The 23,169-nt window shown below is 39.6% G+C and overlaps 1 protein-coding gene across 2 annotated transcripts in view; it reads left to right on the top strand.

Moving 5' to 3' along the window:
* Nucleotides 1-7,425: 7,425 nt before the first annotated feature.
* The window catches only part of PRUNE2 (prune homolog 2 with BCH domain), a gene marked incomplete at both ends in the record, with an annotated part of 141,551 nt that continues 125,807 nt past the window's right edge, over nt 7,426-23,169 (top strand). For both annotated transcript variants that reach the window (XM_082337584.1, XM_082337583.1), the window contains one exon: nt 7,426-7,461. In XM_082337584.1, coding sequence (XP_082193710.1) covers nt 7,426-7,461 — 36 coding nt within the window. The remainder of the gene's footprint in view (nt 7,462-23,169) is intronic.

Genomic DNA, 23,169 nt, shown 5'->3' with positions numbered 1-23,169 from the left:
TATGCATATCTTACTTTGCATGCCACACAGTAGTTATTCCATTAAACTCTTCCAAACTGACAATATTTTAATTTTACCAAATTTAGTCACATAAAAACAGTTGAGTTAGTATTTCATTCTATATGCACAAGTGGAAATGTGCTGCAGTGGTTTGGGAAGGAGTTAATAGAAGAGTTAATAGCCACAGTCTTAGGAAAAACAGTCTTCTGCTGCATTAGTGGGCTCTCCAGAGAAGAGCGAATTATAAATTTTACCTCCTACTGTGATTAATAAAATTTCCACCTTTAAATGAGCTATCTTAGTACCACTGTATACTGTTATAGCCTGTTAATGTAAACAGGCCTGTCCTCAGCTAATCCATCAAGAATAATTGCTTTGCCTACAGTGAAGATTTTAGTTACTTTTGGAAACATTAGACTGAACATTTCATTCATTTTTCTAGTAGCTGATAAACTGTAGTTAGTTTCACTTTCCTAGCTTTGTTTGGGTTATACTTTGTCATTGTATACCTAGAGTAAAAGGGTTGTCTAAACACCAAGGGTTGCTTATTTTGGTATTTATTCTGAACCTGTACACCAAGTAACCATAACATAGCAAAGCTGGGGGTAAGTGTTCCAGAATACTTGCCCATAAAATACGGCGCACTTATACCAGACAATTTTTGAGGTATACAGAGTCAGTAAGCTTCATTCAGACTTAAAGAAAGGACTGTGTGTTGCAAGTTCTATACACTTTTCTGGCATAATCAGGTTTTTGTCCAAAACAAGTTTAGCTGTGCATGAATTCCCCTCACTTGCATCTTTAGATCACTATGGCTTTTGTAATTCTACTGTCGTATCTGTATGCTTCATTAAAAGACCTAAATTTCCTTTTTTTTTTAAAAAAAAAGAAGTCAGATGTAATTCGCCCCCCCAGCCTTCTCCCTATAAAACATGAAAATTTCAACTATGGAATGCTCTTTATTGTACTTTATTAAGCATATAGATTTTTTTTTACTGGTATTTGGGATGTTCATAGTAAATGCTCCTCTACTCTCAGATAAAGAAACTTCATCTTCCTCACACCATTGCACAAGGCTTAATTTTAGCCTCAGCATATCCACTAAACATTCAGTATTGTCCTCAAGGCAGAGATCCTACAAATTTGTTGAGTATGCATGAATTTCAAAGTTCAGTGTAAGAATTGTAGTGGCTTTATAGTATTCTTTTTAGGAAAGTAATTGTAGTTAGCGATGATACTTGTCCATGGAATGAGAAGACTTGTCTAAAAATGATAATATGATACTCTACTAATTAAGTAGTTTCTAACTTGAAAACTACTTTTAGCTGACCTATGATAGAATTATAGAATCACTGAGGTTGGAAAAGACCCTTAAGGTCATCGAGTCCAACCGTTAACTTATCACTGCCAAAGTCCACCACTAAACCATGTCCTCAAGCATCATGTCTACCCTTCTTTTACATACCTCCAGGGATGGAGACTCAACCACTTCCCTGGGCAGCCTGTTCCAATGCCTGACTACCCTTTTGGGGAAGAAGTTTTTCCTAATATCCAATCTAAACTTCCCCTGGTGCAGCTTGAAGCCATTTCCTCTTGTCCTATCGCTTGTTACTTGGGAGAAGAGACCGATGCCCACCTCCCTACAACCTCCTTTCAGGTAGTTGTAGTGAGCAATAAGGTCTCTCCTCAGCCTCCTCTTCTCCAGGCTAAACAACCCCAGCTCCCTCAGCTGCTCCTCATAAGACTTGTGCTCCAGACCCTTCACCAGCTTTGTTGCCCTCCTCTGGACACGCTCCAGCACCTCAATGTCCTTCTTGTAGTGAGGGGCCCAAAACTGAACAGGTGCATACTTTGGTTGGCTTGCAAAATGAGAAGCTCTTCTAGTACTCTTTGGATTTCAAACAGTAGCCAATATAATATTCAGTGTAACATGTTTCAGAACTAGGTTTATTGTCACAGAGCCAATATCCTGTTAACGTTATATTCTCTAATTTGAAATTTGGGGAATGTTTTTATTTCCTTTTTATCTGTATTCAAACCAACATTTGTGAGAATGTTCCCTTGCATACTTTTGCTAAACAACTCAAAAGTCAATAATAATAAACTTACTTACTATATGCAGTTGATTAATGGTAATCTATAAAGCAGTTAAAGTTTTATGTACTGTTTATTCTGATTTTCTTATAGTTAACTTGGAAATACCCTGTGCTCACTGCAGCATAAAACCTTATTCTCAAAGGCATGAGACTGGATTTTTGCTGAGAAAGAAGGTCTGTCTTCAAGGACTTTGACCCATGTGCATGGGAAGCAAACGATGTTAATGATTTAAGTCAAATGACTTAAGCCCTTTTTTGACAAGGATTATTATCCCTTGGAAACATACTTTCTGCCTAGTTTAAATGGTACTAGTGAATGGCAGTGTAATGGGAATAAATTTCCTTCAATTAACTTCCAAGTGAGGGTAGGTGGACAGGTGGTTTGGTAACAGCTTTAACCTGCAAAGTTGAGCACATCTATCAGAATTACTTCTTTGACCTGAGAGTGGTTTAATACAAGTAGCCCATATTCAGGCTGTGCAAATGAAGTAAAAGACTCTGTCTCTTAGCAGACTGATCATTTGAACAGTTAGGGATGGAGTCACATGGGGCATATAATTTGCCTAAGTTCCCACTATAGGTGGAGTAAGAAAGAGGCAGCAGCACAGCAGGTCGACTGCTATAATAACCTGTCTTAGTACTCAGTTGTATTGAAATTTGATGAACAACCTGGGAGCTTGGTTTCCATGGACTTAGTGCTAATGGGAGATGAATCTGGATCCTGGCTTCTCACACTCTTTATTTCATGTTTCTTGCTACAAGTTGGAGTTTGGGAGGGGACTGAATATGCAGTTCTATTGTCTGTGCCTGTCAGCCTGTACTTTCCCACAAAGCAAGCCATTCAATCAGCCATTGTTTGGGATACTTCCAAGTACTTTTGGTATTGATTCAGTGGTGCTTTTTGGCTTTGAATTAGTAGCCAGACTTGGCTTAAAAATGGGCATTCTGGTATCTTACTCAGTTTCTCATGGAGGAGCAGAACAGACAATTATTGTAACACAAGAATTATGTGCTATTCACAGCTAAAATGACATTAATGCATTCAGTCTTTGAAAACCTCAACGGATATTTGTATCAGATCTTTAGGAGTCATCTCCTAGCCAGGCATGGCTTCTCCTTTCTCTTCCTCTACCCCTCAGGAAAAGCAACAGCAATTTCATTTTTACCATACCTAATATTTCATAAGAGCAATATGGACTGTTATAAAGCTTTCACCTTGAAATTTATGGTTGGGAATGAAGTAATAAAATAAACAATAGTGATCCCTTACAGAACATAATTTCTTTTTAGTACTTGGTTTACATTGGGCAAACCAGCAGTCCAGCTGAGTTCATTGACTCCATTTGCATGCCCACTTTCTCTAAAGAAAGACAGGAGGCGTTCACAGTGTGGAGGTTTTATACATCGTTGACAGACAGCCTTCATGTTTGGAGGAGAAGAGCCTTCTGATATTTGAAATGGTTACTTTCTGTCCATCTTTATAGGTTGACCAGTGTAACTGAAACATGTAAAACTGTGAAGTGTAAGTAACGTGGAACAGCATTGCTCCCCATAGGAAGTGAAGATGCTCGATAGAGAAGACTGGGTAACTGGTGACTCTAAGTACATGTCCTGTTGGTAAAACCTGTAAGAATAAGGTAGTAGCTTTCATGGGTGTATGTGGAAATCATATGGAGACTCTGAAAATAAAAAGGCTTGAGAGCCAGTGGCAGTGCCTATCAATCTGCTGCTGCTACATGCAGTTTTTGTCTTTCTTGTTTCTTTGAGTGGTTGTCTGGAGAATAATTCCTTCAGTAATTTGTGAAATCACCTTTTTCCTTTCAGTTTCTTTAATAATATCCCCTTACAATAGCTGATAGCTGTGCACTGTTTTGTTTTTTTTTTTTTCTTCTTTTATTGAAATGATTATGTGACATTTCAATTCCATGGGGCAGAAACTATTCCTACTGTGGTAGTATGGCAACTCTTACAATGGGAACCTCAGTCTTATTTATCACGAAAACGATTGTTAATATGCTATTGAAGTGTTTATCATAAACACTACTTATGATAGAAATGCTAAACCAGTGGATAGCTGTATCACGACAGCTCTTCAAATTCCTTGCTAAATTGTAAAGATGAGCTACACAGTTCAGATTTGAGTTTTTCTGAGACATGGGTAATCCCTGGTTTTGCTTCTCCACCATATGGAATAAAACCAATCTCAACTGTATGCCTGGAGAATAAGTAAAATGGGTATGAACCATGGAAGCTATGGAAGATCACAAGAGCCTCCGTTGTTTGGTATTGCATAGTATGTGTGAGGATACAAGGTTTTACTAGGACACTTTGTATATGATGCAAATTACTTTTCCTTGGATGGTCACAGTGAAGATGAGAAGAGAGTTTCAGAAGATCCTGCAGTGTAAGGCATTCTCTTTCTTCATAATCATTAGAGTTATAGTTTTTTTAGGACACAGAAAAATGATACAGCAAAGTCATTATGTATTCCTGCAAGCTTTAATAATGGCTGAAATTAAAAAATTAACTTTTCCTTTGCCACGTGACTACAGAAACATGCACTTCCAAACCATACTCTCTCTCAGAAGTATGACATTATTTGTATTTACATTTTCAAAAACAGAAAAATGTACAAAGCAGAACTCATAGTTCACAGGCTAAATCTCTTCAGCATGACAAGAGGTATTGCAAACATGCTTACGAACAAGCAAAAATTCAGCATTGCTCAACAAGTCAATTTTTTAATAATTCAATTCTGTGAATGAGATATGGAGTAAATTCTCACTTTGGGACACATACAAGATTCCCACTGATTTCATAAGGAATTTACGTTACACACATCAAGGGAAAAACGCCCCTTAGGAAGAGCTTCTGGATGACTGTGAGTTGGTTTTGTTTAGCTACTTCAGAAAGATGAATAAAAAAAAATAATCTGGGTCCTGATTCATCTCTAATTTAAGCTTCACTGAAGTGGGAGTGGCTGCAAGTGGGGTAGAAAAGAGGAGAATCAGGCTAATGAACTTCTATAAAATATTAAGCAGATACAAAGACTAGTTCTCTGTTCATGGTTTTGCACAATAGGATATGAATAATTAATTATACATATCTAACTCATGCAATAATTATGGAGGCAAACAAGTTGTTTAAAAAACAGTTTCAAAAGATATCTTTTACAAATATTTTCAGGGAGCTCAGGCACATTCTGTTTTGTTTTCAACACAGCTCTACTGGGGCTGTCTCTGGATTGCCAGCATGTGGATCACAAAGAATCCACAGGGTTCTTCTAAGCTCAGTGGAAGACCACTCGGATCTTACAGCATAAGGATATGTTTACTGACTCTGCCCATAACCACATACAGAGACATAGTCATTGGATCTACACGGAAGTAATTAATCAAAACACTTTATTTACAGTAATTGGGAGTGTGTTTATTGGTATGAGGCGTAAGAACACAACTTTGCTGCCTGTTTAGCAAATTTAGCTTTTTATTCTCCAACTATTTTATGTCCAGAGTCTGCCATCTGACATAATTTGTTTTTTAATATGTATGCGGCAAAAATGACCCCTTTAATCATCAGTTTCCTAAACTTCAGTTTAGCTGCTGTAGCAAGCCGGATTGTTTTTTTACCTTGTTTTGCAGACTTTGCTGAAGGGAAATATATACTTTACTCCATTTTTTGCAAGATCATATTGATTTCTTACTTGGCAAAACATTTTTAGTAGACCTCCTCAACTCTGCATCTCAAATTACACAGCAATTCCTGTACTGCAATACTTCAGTTTCAATTTTAAGTTACAAGTATGAGAATATGTTGTGCAAAACTTGTAATCTTTCAAGAGACCTACTTTTCTATAGAATAATGGGAAAACCCAAATTCAGACAGAGTTCCGAAACACACGAATGTGTTTCAGAAGACGAAATGTTCCAGTAAATGGAGCAGAATTCAATTTTTTCTGTAGAACACTGTCATTTACAATACTTTGCTTGATATCATTTGCACGGTGCTTCAGTCCACTCAAATATTTTAATGAAGATTTACCTTTCAGTTTTAAATGGTTATGATACAGATTAGGTTGTTTTTTTTTTTTTTCTGTTCCCCAGAACACTTTGGAATAGGAACATATGACTAGGCAGAGCAGACTGATCATGACAGGCAACTCAGTAACAGGATCTGCAAGGTATCATGAAAGAATTAACAAATCAAATGAAAGTGAATTGCACTCATAAGAAAAAAGTTTGTTAATAAAGAAGCAAGGGCTTTTAGCTTTTACAGTGATGTCTTCAATGAGCTGTAAAATAATACACAAGAGAAGAAAAACCCAGATCTCATAGCACTGAATTTATTAATAATTAGCCATCACTAACTCCTCAGTGAGGCACAGCTGGATTGGAATAAGAAATCTGTACTATTCAGGTTAGTTATTTATAGTGGGCAAAGGAAACACACCGGTGAATACTAGTGGTGTGGGAGCACTGGAGAAGCTGTGAATCCTGCACTCTGCTTCCTGGTCTTACTCTACACTCATGGCATGACCTTCCATTGACTTCTGCAGTCCTGAACGGGGACTCCAGCTCCTCAACGTTTCACTTTGCGTCTCTATAAAGCGGATGCCATCCTAGGAGGCTCCTTTGTGAGTTGTTCAGTGGAATATATGTGAAATGTGACTGTGGGCACTATAGTTGGAAAGGATCCTAGGTCTGAAGCAGAGGGCAGGGTTTCTGGAGCCTAGACTGTGCCCGCTAGGTTCCCTCCAGATCTCGTGCCGCCGTGGTAAGGGGACCCCGGAACGGTCATTGCCTCTGACCCCGATGCCCTCGAGCTCTCCGTTGTTGAGTTTTGCCACCTGTACAACGGAAAACCGAGAAACCCCTGCCTGAGGACCCGCAGCAGCCACCACCCGGTACCTGTTGCTTTGAGACCCCGAGATGGGTCTTCCAGGGCCCTGTGTCTCGGTCGCGCCGTATTGAAACACAACAAGCCGAGGCTTTTCGGGCTCTGACGGACTGCGGACCCCGGGGAAACGGGACGCTGCTGCCGGCGCCTCGCCCCCCTCCGCGGGGCTCCGCGCCCCTCCGCGGGGCTCCGCGCCGGCCCTTGCGGCACGGCCTGACGTCACCGCCCGCGGCGGGCGGGGCGGGGCGGGGCGGGGCCGCGCTCCGGGGCGGGCAGCGCGGAGACAGCGCGGGAGCGCGGTGCGGCGCGGCGCGGCGCGGTGCGGTGCGGCGGGGCGCGGCGGTCCTGCCTGCCCTGCCGGCCCGCCCTGCCTGCCCGCCGGTCCTGCCTGCCCGCCGGTCCTGCCTGCCGGTCCTGCCGGCCGTCCGGCGCCATGGAGGAGTTCCTGCAGCGCGCCCAGTCCAAGCTGGTGAGTCACGGCGGGGGGGAGGGGGGCAAAACTTCGCCCGACTTGCCGGTAATTGCAGCCGTCGGCCTCTCCCCACGCCCCGCAGCCCCGGGTGCAGCAGCCGCGGATGCTCCCCAAAACTTCTCGGAGTGTTTCAGCAGCGCTCTGGTCCTCGGCGTCGCTCTGCAGGGCGGGCGGTGGGGAGAGGATGGGGCTTGTGACCTTTGCGTCGGCTGGGGCATATTTTGGGGGTGCCTTTTCTTCTCACACCTTGCTGCCCTCTAGTTATTGCTGAATAATGCTCTGCTTTACGAATATACACAGCCGTACTTGACAGGCATGTGGGGGGTGGCAGCGTGCCATTTTGGGATTATTTGCACATTTGTGGAGACTTTCAGATGCATCAAGTTGCATAGTTGAATGGGGAAAAAATATATCAGAAGTCGCTGAAAAACTGTCATTTCTGTGGTCTAAATGTCACTAGGAATAGGGGATAAGTTTGGATATGCAAGACTTAAATAGCTGAGGAATATGCAAAGGTGATGGAGGACCAGCCCCATAATTGTGTCTCGTCTGCTATAGGCAGTTAATATTGTGTTGGGAATCACAGAGATATATAGGTCCTGTTCTCAAATGACTCTGTTGGTAGGATTGTGTTGAAACTGCAGTGCATTTATTTTCTTTACAGTGACTGATAATCTGGCCCCAAAGAGTGTGTGCTTTTTTTTCCCTTATGTGCAGTGCAAAAGTAAAATGTTTTTAAGACTGGGATGGTCTTAGGCCAACTTATTTCCAGTCGTGGGGGTTGATTTTCTGTGCAAAACTAGGTTTTACAATCATTACCTTTAACAGGCAGCCTGCACTCCTGCTGGCTGTCCCAGCTCTAAGAAGTATCTTCAATTATAGGACTAATAATAGGTTAGTAAAAAAAATCCCAAAGCTGCTAGTTTTGCCCTGTATTTTTGGGCACTTGGGACCTACGTGTTTGCAGGGTCCCCTCCCCACCTTTTGGAGAGTTCCTGTAGATAACTAAATGTAAACGTCATTGTTGATAATTAGAGTGTAGGGCCTTCCCAGTTTCATAGACCTCTTATGAATCTCTGGAGAGTGAGCAATCATAAAACAAAGATCCTCTTTTTCCGATGGCCATCATTCTCTATATGTAATGATTTGTAAAGGATGGTTTGTTATATCATCTTTTGTTGTCATGCATATGTTGGAAATTAAGGCACTTTTTAGAGGACTGGCAAGATAGAAGAGAAAATTAATCCCTTGGTGGCTCCCTTAATATTTAACTGTGTTGGCAAATGTTAAGAGTAAACATAAGGTGTGTCATCTTGGTCACATGCCAGCTGAGTTATTTTACTATATATTTTTAGGAGTTTGTAAAGTGTTTCCCTTATGTTTTCATTTAAACAGTCTAAACTTTGGTAGCCCTGTTAAAAGATACTGCATAGCGCAGTTACAAATACTTAATACATTTTCACAGGAGCATTTCATATATTGCAACATTTGAACTAGAGTTTTGGTTTTGACAAGTTTCCTGCTCAAGTACATCAAAGGTGGTCTTACTTAATAAACATTAATTATGTTATGATAGCAGTCCCCTCTGCACCATTAGTAAATGGCAAGCAGTAAGAGCAACTTGATTTTGCTACTAAAAGCAAACACTGCATTAATCTTTCTGAGTAGCTGTTGATAATCAGAAAGGAGTTGTCTGGAAAATTATAATCTGAAGAGGCCCATGGATAATGGATAACATTATTTCTTTAATTTAGATGAAACAGGGACCACAGCAACTGAACAGCAGCCCTTTTTATTGCTGCAGTGTGGGTTTTCAAAAGAAATGCAGACTTCTCTTTGTACCTTCTGAACCATGGGAGAAAAATGCATGTTTTGGAGGAGATCTCCTTTACAGGAGGAGTATTGCAGGGGGAAGTGTCTTTCTGACCGTGGTGTTTCGTTGTATGGTCATGTCAGCTGAGCATGGCTGAGGAAGAAGCATCTGACCACTAGTATGTTCAGTTCAGAGCAGATTTATAAATTTTATAGGTTGACTTCAATTTGCCAATTTACTTTGTACCACAGTAGCCTGAAAAAGGTAATCTAGAGTAATTGAAGATTTGCATTCTGCAACATGGAAGGCTGATGATGTGTTTTCCTTCCTGCTTGGTCAAGCCTTTTGTGGGGAATCTTTCTCTGCTGATACAAGGTAGCTATAGACTGAGTGAGGGCAAACAAGGGGCTATGTTCGGTTTGCCACTGATGTGAGGTAAAGCTGCCCGGGTAAACGGGTGAATGGCTCAGAACTAACGAGCTGCTGCGTGTTGCTGCGCTACTGCAGCCATATCTGTGGAAGACGCTAAAGCCCTTTTACAGTTGTACCTCAGAGGCCCAATGGTGCCAGTCTTACAGTGCTAGTGTTTCACACCATAGGTAGTCTTGTTAGGTTAAACTGATTACAGCGCATTGACTACATGAGCACTACGCAGCATGAGTAAAGGAAAATTTTCTTTACTCATGTACAATAGCTCCAGCAGAACAATTGCTCCAGACTGCGCAGGAGAACCTATTACTGCAAGTGCTTCATCATTCATTTGGGGCTGGCTCCAGCCACAACATTAATCAAGGCTGTTTTTCCACATGGAGCAAATTCTAGCCTCAGAGTGTACCATACAAAGGACCTGCACATTTTTTGTTTTCTAAGACTCTTGTATTGTGTACCTTCGTTGATTGTTAGAGAGGAAAATTCTCTGTGTATTATCTATTAATAATAAAGTCTCCACTAGGCTATTCTTTCTTTAAGAACAATGAATTTTGCTTTTGTGACTTGTCACGTAGTCACAGAACACTCTCAGTAATTTTCAGCACTGAATTTTAAAATCGTTATGTATAATCTATGTAAAACCAAGGGGGAAAACTGTTAGAAGGTAAACCATGGCAGAATATAAGAGATGCTGTGCTGACACTTTGGGGCATTTACAGTTCAGTCCTGCGGGTTTTTCTCAAATTTTTCCCAAGTCTAGTAATAATGTGAGAATAGATGAGACTAGGTGAGACCAAAGGTCCTTCTAAACCAGCGTTCTGTCTTGGCTAAGGGAGGATTATAAGCAGTAGAGTATACAGGTCTGCTGATCAGATGTTGAAAGCTCAGATCAAAATGTATATCTGAATTACTATGTTAGCCACAGCTAGAGCCATCTTCCATACATTTGGCTACATTTTTTTTTTTTTTAATCAACTTATGCTTTGTCTTCCACAAAATCCCAGAGACAGTGAGTTTTACACTTTTATCATGTGCTCTGTGTGAGTGGGGCAATATCCCTGTCTGTTTGCTTTAAACCATCTGTCCGACAATTTTAATGGGTGTTCCATGGTTCTTATGCCTTAAATGAGTATTTTCTGTTCACTTTCTCCGTGGTGTTTAGTTAATATTACCATATGCCCCTTCTCTTCTCTCAAACATTTCCAAGCTAAGGTTTTCTATTTCCCTTTCCTACATGAGCACTGTTCTATCACTCAGCTCATCCTTGTGGGCTCTCTTTGAAGATTTTATAATTTTATTAACCCTTTGAAAGTTGTGGAGCCCAGAGCTGCCTGCCATATTTAAGGCATGAGTGCATAAAAGACTTTGACAGTAGTATAACAACATTCCAGGTTTTTTCCATTTTCCTGAGAGTTCTTGGTATTCTACTTACTTATTCTATTCTTACTTACTCTGTTTTACTGTCAGAAAGCTCTGATGCTTTCAGAGTATCATTTAAAACCAATGCATGATGTTTTTTTCTGCTCAGTAATACCCATTTTAAAGCCCATCTGACTGTGTATGGTACCTGAAAATGGAGGTGAGGTTGCTTCCTCACATTTTCCCTAGTCTGCACTTCTCAGCCCTCATTTCCACTTACTATTCTATTACCTAGTCCCTCGGTGTCATGACTCCTTTCTGCAGCCCTTGTAGCCAGTTTTAGATTTGACTGTCCAGAATAATCTGGTATTGTCTGCAGCTTTTGTCACCTCATTATTTGCCTGCCTGTCCTACTGGAAGTAATATTATTTATTATTTATGGATATGAAGAACAGAACATATCCCAGCACATATCCTTGTGGAGAATCCTTCACAAATATTTTTCCTTCATTGTGAAAACTAACCATTTGTTCCTGTCCTTTGTTTCCTAACTTTTAGTTCTCTATTATGTGATGAGAGGATTACACCCCCTTTTTCTTTGATGAATTAGTTTCTTTACTAGCCTCTAGGAAACTTTTCAATAATGTTTTTGGAGACTCAAATACAATGCATTGACTAGCTTGTCCTTCTCTGCATGCTTGTTGAATTATTCAAAGAACTTGACAAGATTTTGTACAAAAAATGTCTTACTTCACAAAACCTTGCTGTCTCTTCCCCAGTGTCTTATGTTATTGATATGCTTGGTGGCAATTCAGTCTGTCTCTCTGTGGGTTAGACTCTTCCAGGCACAGCTAAGCTCTCAAGTGGGTGAAGACTGACTGACCAGTCAATATATAATTTTGTATAATTTAATTAGAAAAATAAATCAAAAGTTTAAGGCTTCAGTGGTATAACTTCAGAATGATTTTCAGAATTATTATAAAAATGTTAAAGGCAATTAATAGAGAAGTAAAAATTCAGAAATTATTTCTCTAGTAATTCTCTGATGTGAAATACTGTGTGCTGCATGAGGTAGTTAAGTTTGGTAGTTTTCAAGTAATCTCGTGCTTCAGACTGTTTGCAGTGAAGCTGAATGACTGTGAGAAGTTAAATCAAGTGAGTCTGTCAAGAAAGAAGCTGTAAGAATTAAAAAAATAAATTAAAAAAATTGACAGAATTCCCCCTGAGAGATGCTGAGACAATGGCTGCCAGCCAGTACTTTTTCCCTGGCCTTAGGTCTATGCTTAATGGAGAGCCTAATGCTTCATATGCTGGCTTCAGGGAAGTCAAAGAGGACAGAATGAGCCCCGGAAAGGGCTTAGTGCGCAGATGATACTGAGATATCCACATACTGCAGCAAACTGCTTGAAACTAGCAATTGAAAGATGGTCCTCTCTCTGCAGAGAATAGCAGATTAGCCAGGGAAATAATCTTTCTAAATGCTGTGTCATCTTCAGCAGTTAACAGCATTTGGAAAAAAAAACCCAACCCCCTAAAACTTCAAGTTCTTTTAATTCCTTGCTGCTGTAAGAGGAGAGACTATAATGCTAGACCAGTGTTACACCTGGCAGAATAATACACTGAGCAAATGGGGAATTATGCCCCCAGACAGATGTGCCCTGAGGAAAACTGGACATTTTCCAAAGTGAGGGCCAGGTCCATGAGCAGGGAGATGCCCTTGAGAACAGCAAAAAAGGCTTCCAAGGCATTGCTTTGATAGATATGAAAAATGAATGTTGTGCTTTTTTCTGAGGCAAAGAAGTTCAAAGAACAGTTAGTGATGATGGCATGACTTGAGCAGATTTATGTGACCACAGTTTAAAAACAAGCTGAGTCACTTACATGTTTATTCATATTGCCTTTTATTTGCCTGTCTGGAGTTTTGTTATCAAAGATAAGCAGTGGTTACTTTGAAAATAATACTTGATTTAGCTGGAATAAAGTGGCTTTATGGGAAGTGAAAGACATTACAGAAGTGAAGCAGAAGTTACTTTCCCAGAAATTGCTGGACTTATCCAAGCAGAGGGGTAAAAAAGCTTTCAGGCATTAAGACAAGGAATCAAGTCTTATCCTCTCATGTATCTTCTTTGCATTAATCCAGCAGCACACAGGGGACTTGACTCCATTTAGTAGAGCACTTACAGTGTGTACAGAATTAAGAGTATGAGTAATGATATTGACTTCAGTTGGAAAACTCACATGCATAAGTTGTACATACACCTAAAAATGTTGCAGAATCAGAGTTACAGCTGATTAACCTTTTGTTCCTTAAATCAGTCAGAAGAAACCATGTACTTTGCAGCAGGAACTTCAGAGTCAGGGTTCATTAGTAATGTGGAAAAAAAGAGTAAACATTGCGCTAACGTAATTCTGAGATAAATATTTAAATAAGGAATAGTTGTGAGCCATGCTGAGCAGATACGGTAATATTAAAGGGCTTACAGAGATGAGTGAAATGATTACAAAAATATTTTGGGAAATTCTATTGAAGAGTAATTCCAAATATGTATTAAATATGAGGAGAAAAATCTGAGAGCATGAACATAGGAAGATGGAGATGGGAGCGTCACTGTAATGCAAATAAGACATGCTTGTAGGGTGATGTAAGTGTTAAAAAACGCAATTTTAGGATACAGTCTTCATATCGCATAGTAAGGCAGTAATAGATCTTTGTATGTTTATACACACACATACACATCTTTATTAGGGAGGGTTATGTCCTGTAGCCTTACTCTGTCTCTTTTTCACCATCATTATGCAATTTCAAGTGGAATGCTTCCTTCTGGTTTGGGTATCATATAACCAAATATATTTCTTAACTGGAGGAAGAATTTAGAGGATCATAACAAAATGATTTAAAGAATTGACTTTCAAGGAAATAAAAATGAACTAATCATAAAACTTGATTAAATTACTTGCGAGTGGTCTGGATCCATGAGGTGCTAAAAGCAATGCAAAGACGGAGCCTTTCATTCATGTACATAGGTATAAATAAGAAATTGCAAAACGGTCAGCAGAGGCTTAATAAGAAGAGAATATTTCCTGAAAATGAGGTCTTTTAGCTGGGAGAGCAGTGTCCCAGAGGAAGAAGAGGAAGCCCCTCCATAAAAGCAAGCCAAAATAAAACCTGAATTGGATGACCATATGTAAAAATACTTTAAAAAACAACCTACAGTTGTAAGGAAAATATATTGGGTGATTTAATAGCCTTTTACAGTTGCACTAAAGCCATACAGACTACAAACACGTAGCAGAAGCTGAGAATTAAAAATGCTTTCCCCCCATGGATTTTCTTGGTTTCAGAGGACAAAAATAGCATTTTTAAACGATAGCCTACATACCTTGCCTTTCATCAGTCTCTGGTGCAGTGATATTTTCTCCTTTTTCACAAAAAAAGGAGTGGAAGTGGAAGAATAAAGCACCATCTTGATGAATTTTCCATTGGAGGAGGTGAAGTACATCAGATTAATCAAGATTAAGCCAAATTCTATCCTGAATAACTTTTTGGGTGTTGAATCATTGCATGCGTAGCTGTCATACTTTGTTCGTTATTCTACACAGAAATAAATTCCAAAAGCATTTTAGTGCAGTATACATCAATTTACTAGGGTGTCATGCTACCCATGCTATTATTTAAGTGTGGTACTGTGGTATTGACCAGGATCCTGTTGTGCTAGATGCAGTGCAAATACTTCATAAAAAATCTGTTCAATCCCTGTCTTAAAGAATCCGTAAAGTAAGTTGGAAAGCATATAGGAGGAAGCAGATGAATCCAAAGAAGTAGTAGGGTGGTAATAGGTAGGTGTGGTAATGTTTATGTATCCTATTTGTTAACATTTTGGCAAAGGGCAGCTTTGAGCAGGAGTTAGAAAAAGGAAGATGGGGAGGTTTGGAGTCATGGCTTTAAGTGCAGGGACAACACAGAAGGAAATGAGAAGATCTGACTAGTCTTTCCATTCCTCTGCTATTGACAGGCTGGAGATAAAAGTGAACATTTCATGATTGAATAGGAGATGATAGATGAAGCAGAGCAAGGTTTGAAAAGGTTACAAAATGTAGTTTAGGGATTCTATTTAATGTGTTGGAGCAAGGAGAGCCAGGAGAGAGAGGCCTGTATGGACAGAGCCAATATGGCAGGGTCAGAGCCACAGACTAGGTGAAGATTTTCCACAGCACGGTTCTGGAAGCTGCCAGGTTACTTCTGCTGAAGCCAAATAACTTTTATGTCATTAAACCATCAGGTAATGATAGCCAGAGTGTTAGCTCTGGGGGTAGATAGGAGAAGTTGATGAGAAAAAAAACTGTGGGACTTTGCAATAGGCAGGATGTATGTGTCTAAACTGAACATGATGCTAAGATTACGGGCTGGAGTGATGGGCGGGATAGTTTTGTCAATCCCTATATATATCTGTTATATATGTCCCTGTGAGAGAGAGGTGTAGTAAAAGGAGAGGGAGTAAAAGCTCAGCTTTAGCCATACTGAGTTGGAGTGTATGGTGTGATTATGCCAGGGTGGTGGGCAGAAGGTGTGGGATTTTAGTGTGAAAGGGGCAGGACTGGAGCAGCACCGAAGTCCCATTTGCCAGCCTGGAGTCCTGAGGGAGATCAGGCTCAGGGTTTAAATGACTTTGATAACGTTCCTGTTACATTCTTTTTCTCCAAAGAAGAGAGCCTGGTGCCAGCAACAGTTAGACAGGTCCTTAACAACGGGAATGATATAACTTGTTCTAATGAGATATAAATAGTTTGGAGCACAGTAAGGACAGAGGACGGACAGTGAAAAGGTTAGGAACATTTCAGAAAATGATGACGTCTGGATGATGTCAGATAGTTCTCTTTCCTTGTTTACTGTATCATTTGACAGTAACTGAATAATGTGTAATAGACCTAATAGACCTAAGGCACTGGCCCAGTTCCATCTTGCACAGTCATAACCTGCTTTTGTACATTCCCCTCTAACCTCAATTTATTAGTCTTAAGCCTCCTTACGTCAACTTCTGTCTAGAGCACAGTGAGACTTTGCAGTATACCTGACATGATTTACCTGTTTTGTACTATTTAGGGAATTTTGATTTTGCTGTATTTTGATAGCAATAACTGTGTTTATGTCTTTTTGTAATGGACGCAGCTTTGATTCTCGTTCAGTTTTCTGTGTGGAAGTGGCTCTGTATACAGTGCCTGACACTAACTAACCAAGTTAGCTGCTGAAACAGCTGTTGATTTAAGTGACAGACCATCATGCTGAAGTGACCTTTTCCCTAATGGTTAATCTTACTGTGCTACATTTTGATACAGAGCATAAGAATTATTATACTTAATAAATACTTTCTTGCTCTTAAACAATAGTGATTAAAAAATCCTCAGCAAAGATGAGTTGGTAGGGAAGAAGAAACCTCTGAATTGTTTCTTCATATACTACCATGCTTTTATAACTTATGGAAATAAGTGGAGACATAGAGTCTAGCTTGTGTGCTGACAGAGAAAGGCATATTCTGCTTGGTGAACCTTCTATGCTGTTCTGCAGTCAGTGGGATAGGAGGAAAGAAAGGAAACTTTCTTTTGAGTTTGCTTTTTTTTTTTTTTTTAAATGAGAAGCAGAATTTCTCCATTTGGAATATATTTGAGTCTTTGTGAAGTAGCAATAAATGGTAAACTTTTAAACACTTGGAGGGACAATCTCTCCTAAATATAGACAGTTGGCAAGTGATCAGTTGACTGATTCAGCAGCCTTTCTTTTACTTAACAAAGGTTTTAACACTGAAAGTCATTTGCAGGCCTGGCTGGATTACAGCTGAGTCAGATGGAGTGCAGTGATAGGTTAACTGGCTGGAAAAGTATACTACTATTTTTTGATAATGCATGTATACAGTCCACAGACATTTCATGTATGTTTACCTAGTTTTCTTACAGATACAGCTGTCCAAGACTGTAGCCCGAGTATTCACATTACTCGGAAGAGCAAGGGCTTTATGTGATGTACCTGTGTATTGTGCGTTTAAGAGGTTTAGGTCTATGTGAAATCTTGGAAAGGTTAGCCTGCCAGGTTCCTGCATGTTTTTTTATACGTTTGAAGTGGATAGCTTTATCAAGTTAAAAGACGAGATATAATTTTAAAACCACTGTTTCACTTCTGGCCTCTCTCTGGTTTTGGATTTGTTTCTGTGTGGCTTTGAGTTTTTGGTCTTGTAGTTCAGCAAGCATAAAAATAGAAATTGCTCATTCAATTGAAATAACTTTAGTGCTGAAAACAAACAAAATTTCCCTTTTTTGCAAAGATGGACTTAGCTGTCCTTTCTCTTGACTTAGTTGAGATAGTAGCTGTGGTAATTTTTTCATTAGCAAAAATACTGTAATTCAAGTTTACCTGAATTACAGATTATTTTTTTCTTCAAAATGAGTTGCTCATTCAATTTGTGAGGGGTTTATGGGCTGAATTGTATCACTAATGCATAGTCTGCAGTAAGAGATTATATACTTCCTCTCTGCCACCCCTCAGGGAAATATGTGCATTTATCTCTTTGTGATAGGATGGAATTGTAGAAACTAATGATAGATAAACTGTGCAGTTGCTGCAACCAGCTTTAAAATGATGCACCCTGGCTATTTTTTACATTAAAGTTGTATATAAGAGGAAGAGGTGTGGGATGGCTTTGTATAATTCTTTGCTTTCCGCATATTCTGAGAGGCTAGCTACAAAAACTCATATAAAAACAGTTCTATGCTACTATGAGGAATTTGTTCCCTCCCTTGAGTATTTGATGTGCACTAGAGCTTCGGCATTGGCAGTCTTAGGAAGAATAAGCAAAGACAGTGACTTCATTTATTCTTTGGAAGGGTGGCGTAGCTGTGCATTAAAGCATTCATTCCAGGGATGGGAGTGTGGTGCAGGTTGGAGTTCTAGTCTTTCATCTCCAGAGACATGGACTCATATCCTGTTTTAGATCACATGTGAAAATGAGTTAAGTGATCTAATCTTAGCAGCTATTTGTTCACCTCCCAAAATCATTGCACAGTTTTCAACTGCCAGCTTTTGCACAGTGGAAGAGGGATTTCAAAGGCTGGGTCTGAAGTCTTTTGGTTGATCTGTTTTGCAAAGTTTGTGCAATAGTTGTTGGTATGAGCCCGTCTCAATATCAAAGTGTCGAGCCTTCATTTAAAAAAACAACCAACCAAACCAAACCAGCCATCAACTTAAATCCCCACACTGTGTGAGAATTGGTCCAGTTACAATCTCATAGTCTGAAAAGATAACTTATTTACAGATTATAAATAAAACACAAATTACAGTTGATAAAGAAAATGAACTGATCTAAAGAAATATTTTTAGTTAAGTTTAGGAAGTATGAAGACTATGAAGCCTGCTTGACTGAAAATGCTGAGATCTTGTTTCTTGGAAATAGACCAAGTTAAAGTATATGGCTTACTTGTTATGGAAACAGTTTAAATGCCATTTCTGTGTTCTGTATCTGTCTCCATACAAACTAATTTGAATGTGTCTCTCTCTTTACTAAATGTGTCTATGGTGGCAGAAACCATTGCTTGAGAAAACTTCCATTGACACCCCCCTCCCCCCATCTTGTGGAACTTACTTGAGATTTTATTCTTGCTGTCAAATGCCTTGCAACTTTTCTATTAGGTTGGGAATTCAAGTTCTGCTCTGTGTTACAGTGGTGAAAATAGCGAGTCATGCCAGTTCTGGTAGCATTAGTATATGTTTATACTGACAAAACCAGAAGAGACTGGTTTCAGTGTGCTAAAATGGAACACTAAATATACAAGTACTCTCTTTTAATGCAGACAGCAATAAGGAGGTCAATTTACCTTCTTGCTTCCTTTTCTCCTCAACTTTGTAGCTTCCAAGGAGGGGAAAGGAATTACATCTTTATTTATGTATTTAATTTCTTTTCTTTTCCCCTTTACCTCTGTTATCACTCTGGTCTCTCTCCTTTCCTGCTGGTAGGATATTCAATAGTCAGAGATATGATATTGCCATGTGGCTTTTAGGAGTGGGGGCATACATACCAATGTGTGTGAAACTAGTACAGTCTCTCAGTAAATTTCAACAGTTTCAGCATGCTGTAGTATAAGTACTTTGTGGTTCTCCACAAGTGCTTGTAATATTGCAGTTTGCCATTTCCTTCTGTGCCAACCAATGAGGTACAGATTGGTTCTTTTCAGTGTCTTAACAATGTTTAGGATAAATTAGCCTTTTGGCATATGATTGTTTATGAACCGCCATTTTCTGTTCTACCTTACAACATGCTATCCATTGCTAGACAGCCGGACAGTTCATCATGTCTGCCTCTCTGCATTTTGCTGCACTGGAAAATAAGCAAGGATGCTAAACAAGATGTGAAATGACATTCTAGATCTTTATAGCCCTGCTTAATTACATGTATCCTCCATTGTTAACTGAGTGCTTAATCACTTACCTTTTAAGCTAGTTAGATATTAATTTTAATTCTTTGCACATTTCAATTTTTCAGAACTTAGATTGGTGCTGTTTGATGATTTTGTGGAAAAAGCAACCTAGTTAGTTGCCATATTAAGTAGTGATTAAAATCTAGCTGCTTCTCTCCCAACCAGATAATAATTACTGATATTGAATTAACATCAGTGTCTAAGAGCAGAATCTACTCTTTGCTTCCATAAATCAGAAGCAGTTATACAAATGAAGCTTATGAGGAATCAAGAGACAAGGAATTCTGCTTAAGAAGTGCTAGGCTTATGGCTGAAAGCAGGAAAAACACAGCACTATTTCATAGCATTGTTTTGAGCTGAGGCAGCAGCCTTGTGGTACAATAGCAGAAGTTACAGCTGGAGTAGTAATCGGACATGTTCTGTGCAATTTGAAAGCTTAAAAGATGATATAATAGGTTGCACTCCAGGCATTGTAAGGTGAGAACATCTCTCTTGGTTGCATGAAAATGTCTGTTACAGATTTACTGTGTTGTGAGAACATAGGACTCGCTTTAAAGTACAGATTTGGATTTTAATGTTTCCAAAGTGACTACATGGATCGTTTAGGTAGAAGGCATATATGTTAGCAAAAGGAAGGAAGCCAAAATAGAGGAAATTGGAAGGAGAGTGTAAACACTGAATGTGGCTGTGCAACCTGGCATCCCAGCCTTACCAGTTTTCACCTAGCCCATATTATTAAAATATCACTTTCATCTAGTTCACTTGCTTGTGCGCTCGCACTCTCTGTCGCTCGCACGCATAGGAGAAACACAAATCCTTTCTCTCTGCAAGTGGGTTAATGGACTAGAGAGCCCTTGGGCAGAGTTCTCTGCCTTAAACGCTTAAAACCATCCACAGTGCGAGGCTGAGGACTATTTCTGAAATCCCACTGAACCAGCCGGGGGATGGTGTCTGTGTTTTGTGCACGCGCATGCACATATGTGCATTTGTATGCATGCTGTAGTGCATCTCTTCACAAGTATAACTGGTGTCAAGCTCAGGTGATGCAAGGGGATGCAGTATGTTGTATTTCCCACTCATCTCTAGGGAGGCTTCTAGAAATTGTTGAGATGTGCAAGAAAATTCCTAAGGTGACAGGGGTGGAGACCTTACTGAATAGGGCTGGTCTGGTTGGCATCTTTCATAGGTATTAGAAATACTGTCCTTTTAGGTAAATTTACAGCTTTAAAGAAAGGGGAAACTAGACTTTCCTTATGTCCCTATTGTATGCTACAGCTTTTGCCTTTCTGACAAAAACTGTTCAAGAAAGGAAGTACTCTTCGTGCTCTATTTTCACGTTGATTTGAAGGAAGAATTTGAAGGCCTCAAGGGCAAGACTTACGAGGAGCGGCTGAGGTCACTTGGCTTGTTCAGCTTGGAGAAGAGAAGGCTGAGGGGTGACCTCATCGCAGTCTACAACTTCCTCAAGGGGGGGCAGCCCACGGGTAGGTGATGATCTCCTCTCTTTGGTGACTGGCGATAGGACATGAGGAAATGGCATACCAGTAGCTGAAAGATCATTTATCTTCAAGTTAAAAAGATTTAGCCCTCACAATAGGGTATTCATGTATGACAGTCTAGAGAAGCTAAGGCATGGCATGCTTTCTAATTCAAATATGCCTTTTTTTTGGAAGAGTAACATGCCATTGTATTTGTTTTGAGGACCCCTTAACACATTTCTGAATATTTAGAAAGTAGCCCATTTTTGTGATAATTTGATGTTAAAGAATAACTAGAGAATAATAGATAATTTGATATTAGATGATAGGTGATAGACAGAAGAGCGTGTTGTGTGCACTGGAAGTTAGAAACCACTGCTATAATAAGAAAATAAGCAAAAGTGTGTGAGAATATATAACAGGCAGGGCAAGGGAATTTTCTTGCACTTTCTGCGTCTTTACAGAACACTTGGATACTTGCAGGCCCCATTCTATCCCTGCACATTAACACAGAGTACTATTTTGAACAAGACTATGGTCTGACACTTTGAAGTTAGGAATAACTTGCTGGAAATCATGAAACTTTATTTGAAATAATTGTTGAGTGAGACAGGGTCAAGGCCAGGGAGTGAAAAACCACGCACCAAAAAAAAAAAAACGATAAGGAGAAAAGTGGGAGGTAGAATGATAATATCAAAGATATTATTTATTGAATACAGAAGTGTCCTATTTGGTTCCTGGTTCTGTCAAGAATCTAAATAAACTTGAAAGCTTGACTTGAGTCTTGAAAACTTCCTCCTTTCCCTGTGCTTACGTTCTCTGTCTGCAATTTTTAGTTACTATTGTTAGAGAGAGATTAATTTCAGGGGCCCAGCTTTACATAATTGCAAATGTTTCTGAGGGCATTTAATTAACGGAAATCAACATGCATAAAGTTTAAAATAGCTCAAACCCACTGAGCTTTAGTAACTAGGTCTTTTTGCTGGCAAGCCCTTATAAAAACACCTATATAGATTTTATAGTTGTACTGGGAGGCCAGAGATCAGTGTAAATCAAGGGAATCAAATGTCAGTTGGAAATAGTGGGGTGTTTCCAGTCACAGAGAGATGGGTTTTCCCCTCCCTCTTTGGCGCTCATAGCTTCTGCTGCTGAATGGTCTGTGAGAAGAAAGGTTTTTCTGTTTGCTCTGAAGAAGGCCATGATGAGCCACAATGTTATTTCTATTTTTGACAGGGTGGTCTGTCATCCAGCACCTAATAATAAAGCTGTCTAGTCTCTATCTCTTAAAACACATCTCTTGTAAGTGCATCTTTTGAAGTGTCCCTGGAGGAAAGAATCAACAAGTCTGATTTTAGCTCTTTATCATCTGCTCTTTAATTACAGAAATTAGTACCAAACCCTTGAATTGGACTTGCTATCAGTGGGGAGAAAAAGGAAGACACAGAACATCAGTGCGATGTGTTCTTTTTAGCTAATGATGGTCCGTACGGTAAATGTGCTCAGTAAGTCAGGTGTGATACCTTTTTTGTTCCTGTCCTCAGGCCCGCATAGCTGCTGTACCAGGAAATCAGTAGAAGGGTTGGAACGGAGTTGGGTGTCATTAGTTCTGGTTCTGCAGTTCCGGTAGTGAGGAGAACTGGAGCAAACATGCAAAGGACTGACCATAGAATCTTTGAGGTGGGGATGGAAAACAAGATCCCTATCTGTTTGAACACAACTTCCATGTGGAGCGTTAATTCCTAAGAAGGTATTCCTCATATTTAAAGTCTTATAAGCTTACATAGAAGTAATTCTCTTATATACCAGGTCATTAAACAGGAGGATATGCAGATACTCTGTCCTACTAAACATGTTCAGCATGCCTACATGACTATGTACATGCACACACTAACCCCTGACATGTAAAGTGTCCAAGTTCATACCTGTGAGCACTTCTGCATCTGTAATTTAAGAGTTTTACCTTTTCATGGTAAATTAAAACTGTGTTCCATAAAGGTTACTGTAGCCTCACAGACATTTAAATTTAGTTTCTTTTCTTCATAGAAATGTGTAAATCCTCAAAAAAATAAAATGTAGGAATATTTTAAAGTAGTGAAAGACATTTAGGAGTGAAAAGTCAATACTTCTGGTAATTTGGAGATGAGAGCTTGGATAAATTATAATTTG

This window comes from Platalea leucorodia, assembly GCF_965183815.1.
Source record: "Platalea leucorodia genome assembly, chromosome: Z".
NCBI classification, from domain to species: Eukaryota; Metazoa; Chordata; class Aves; order Pelecaniformes; family Threskiornithidae; genus Platalea; species Platalea leucorodia.
The sequence above is the reverse complement of the archived record's forward strand: the minus strand, read 5'-3'. Positions and strand labels throughout refer to the sequence as shown.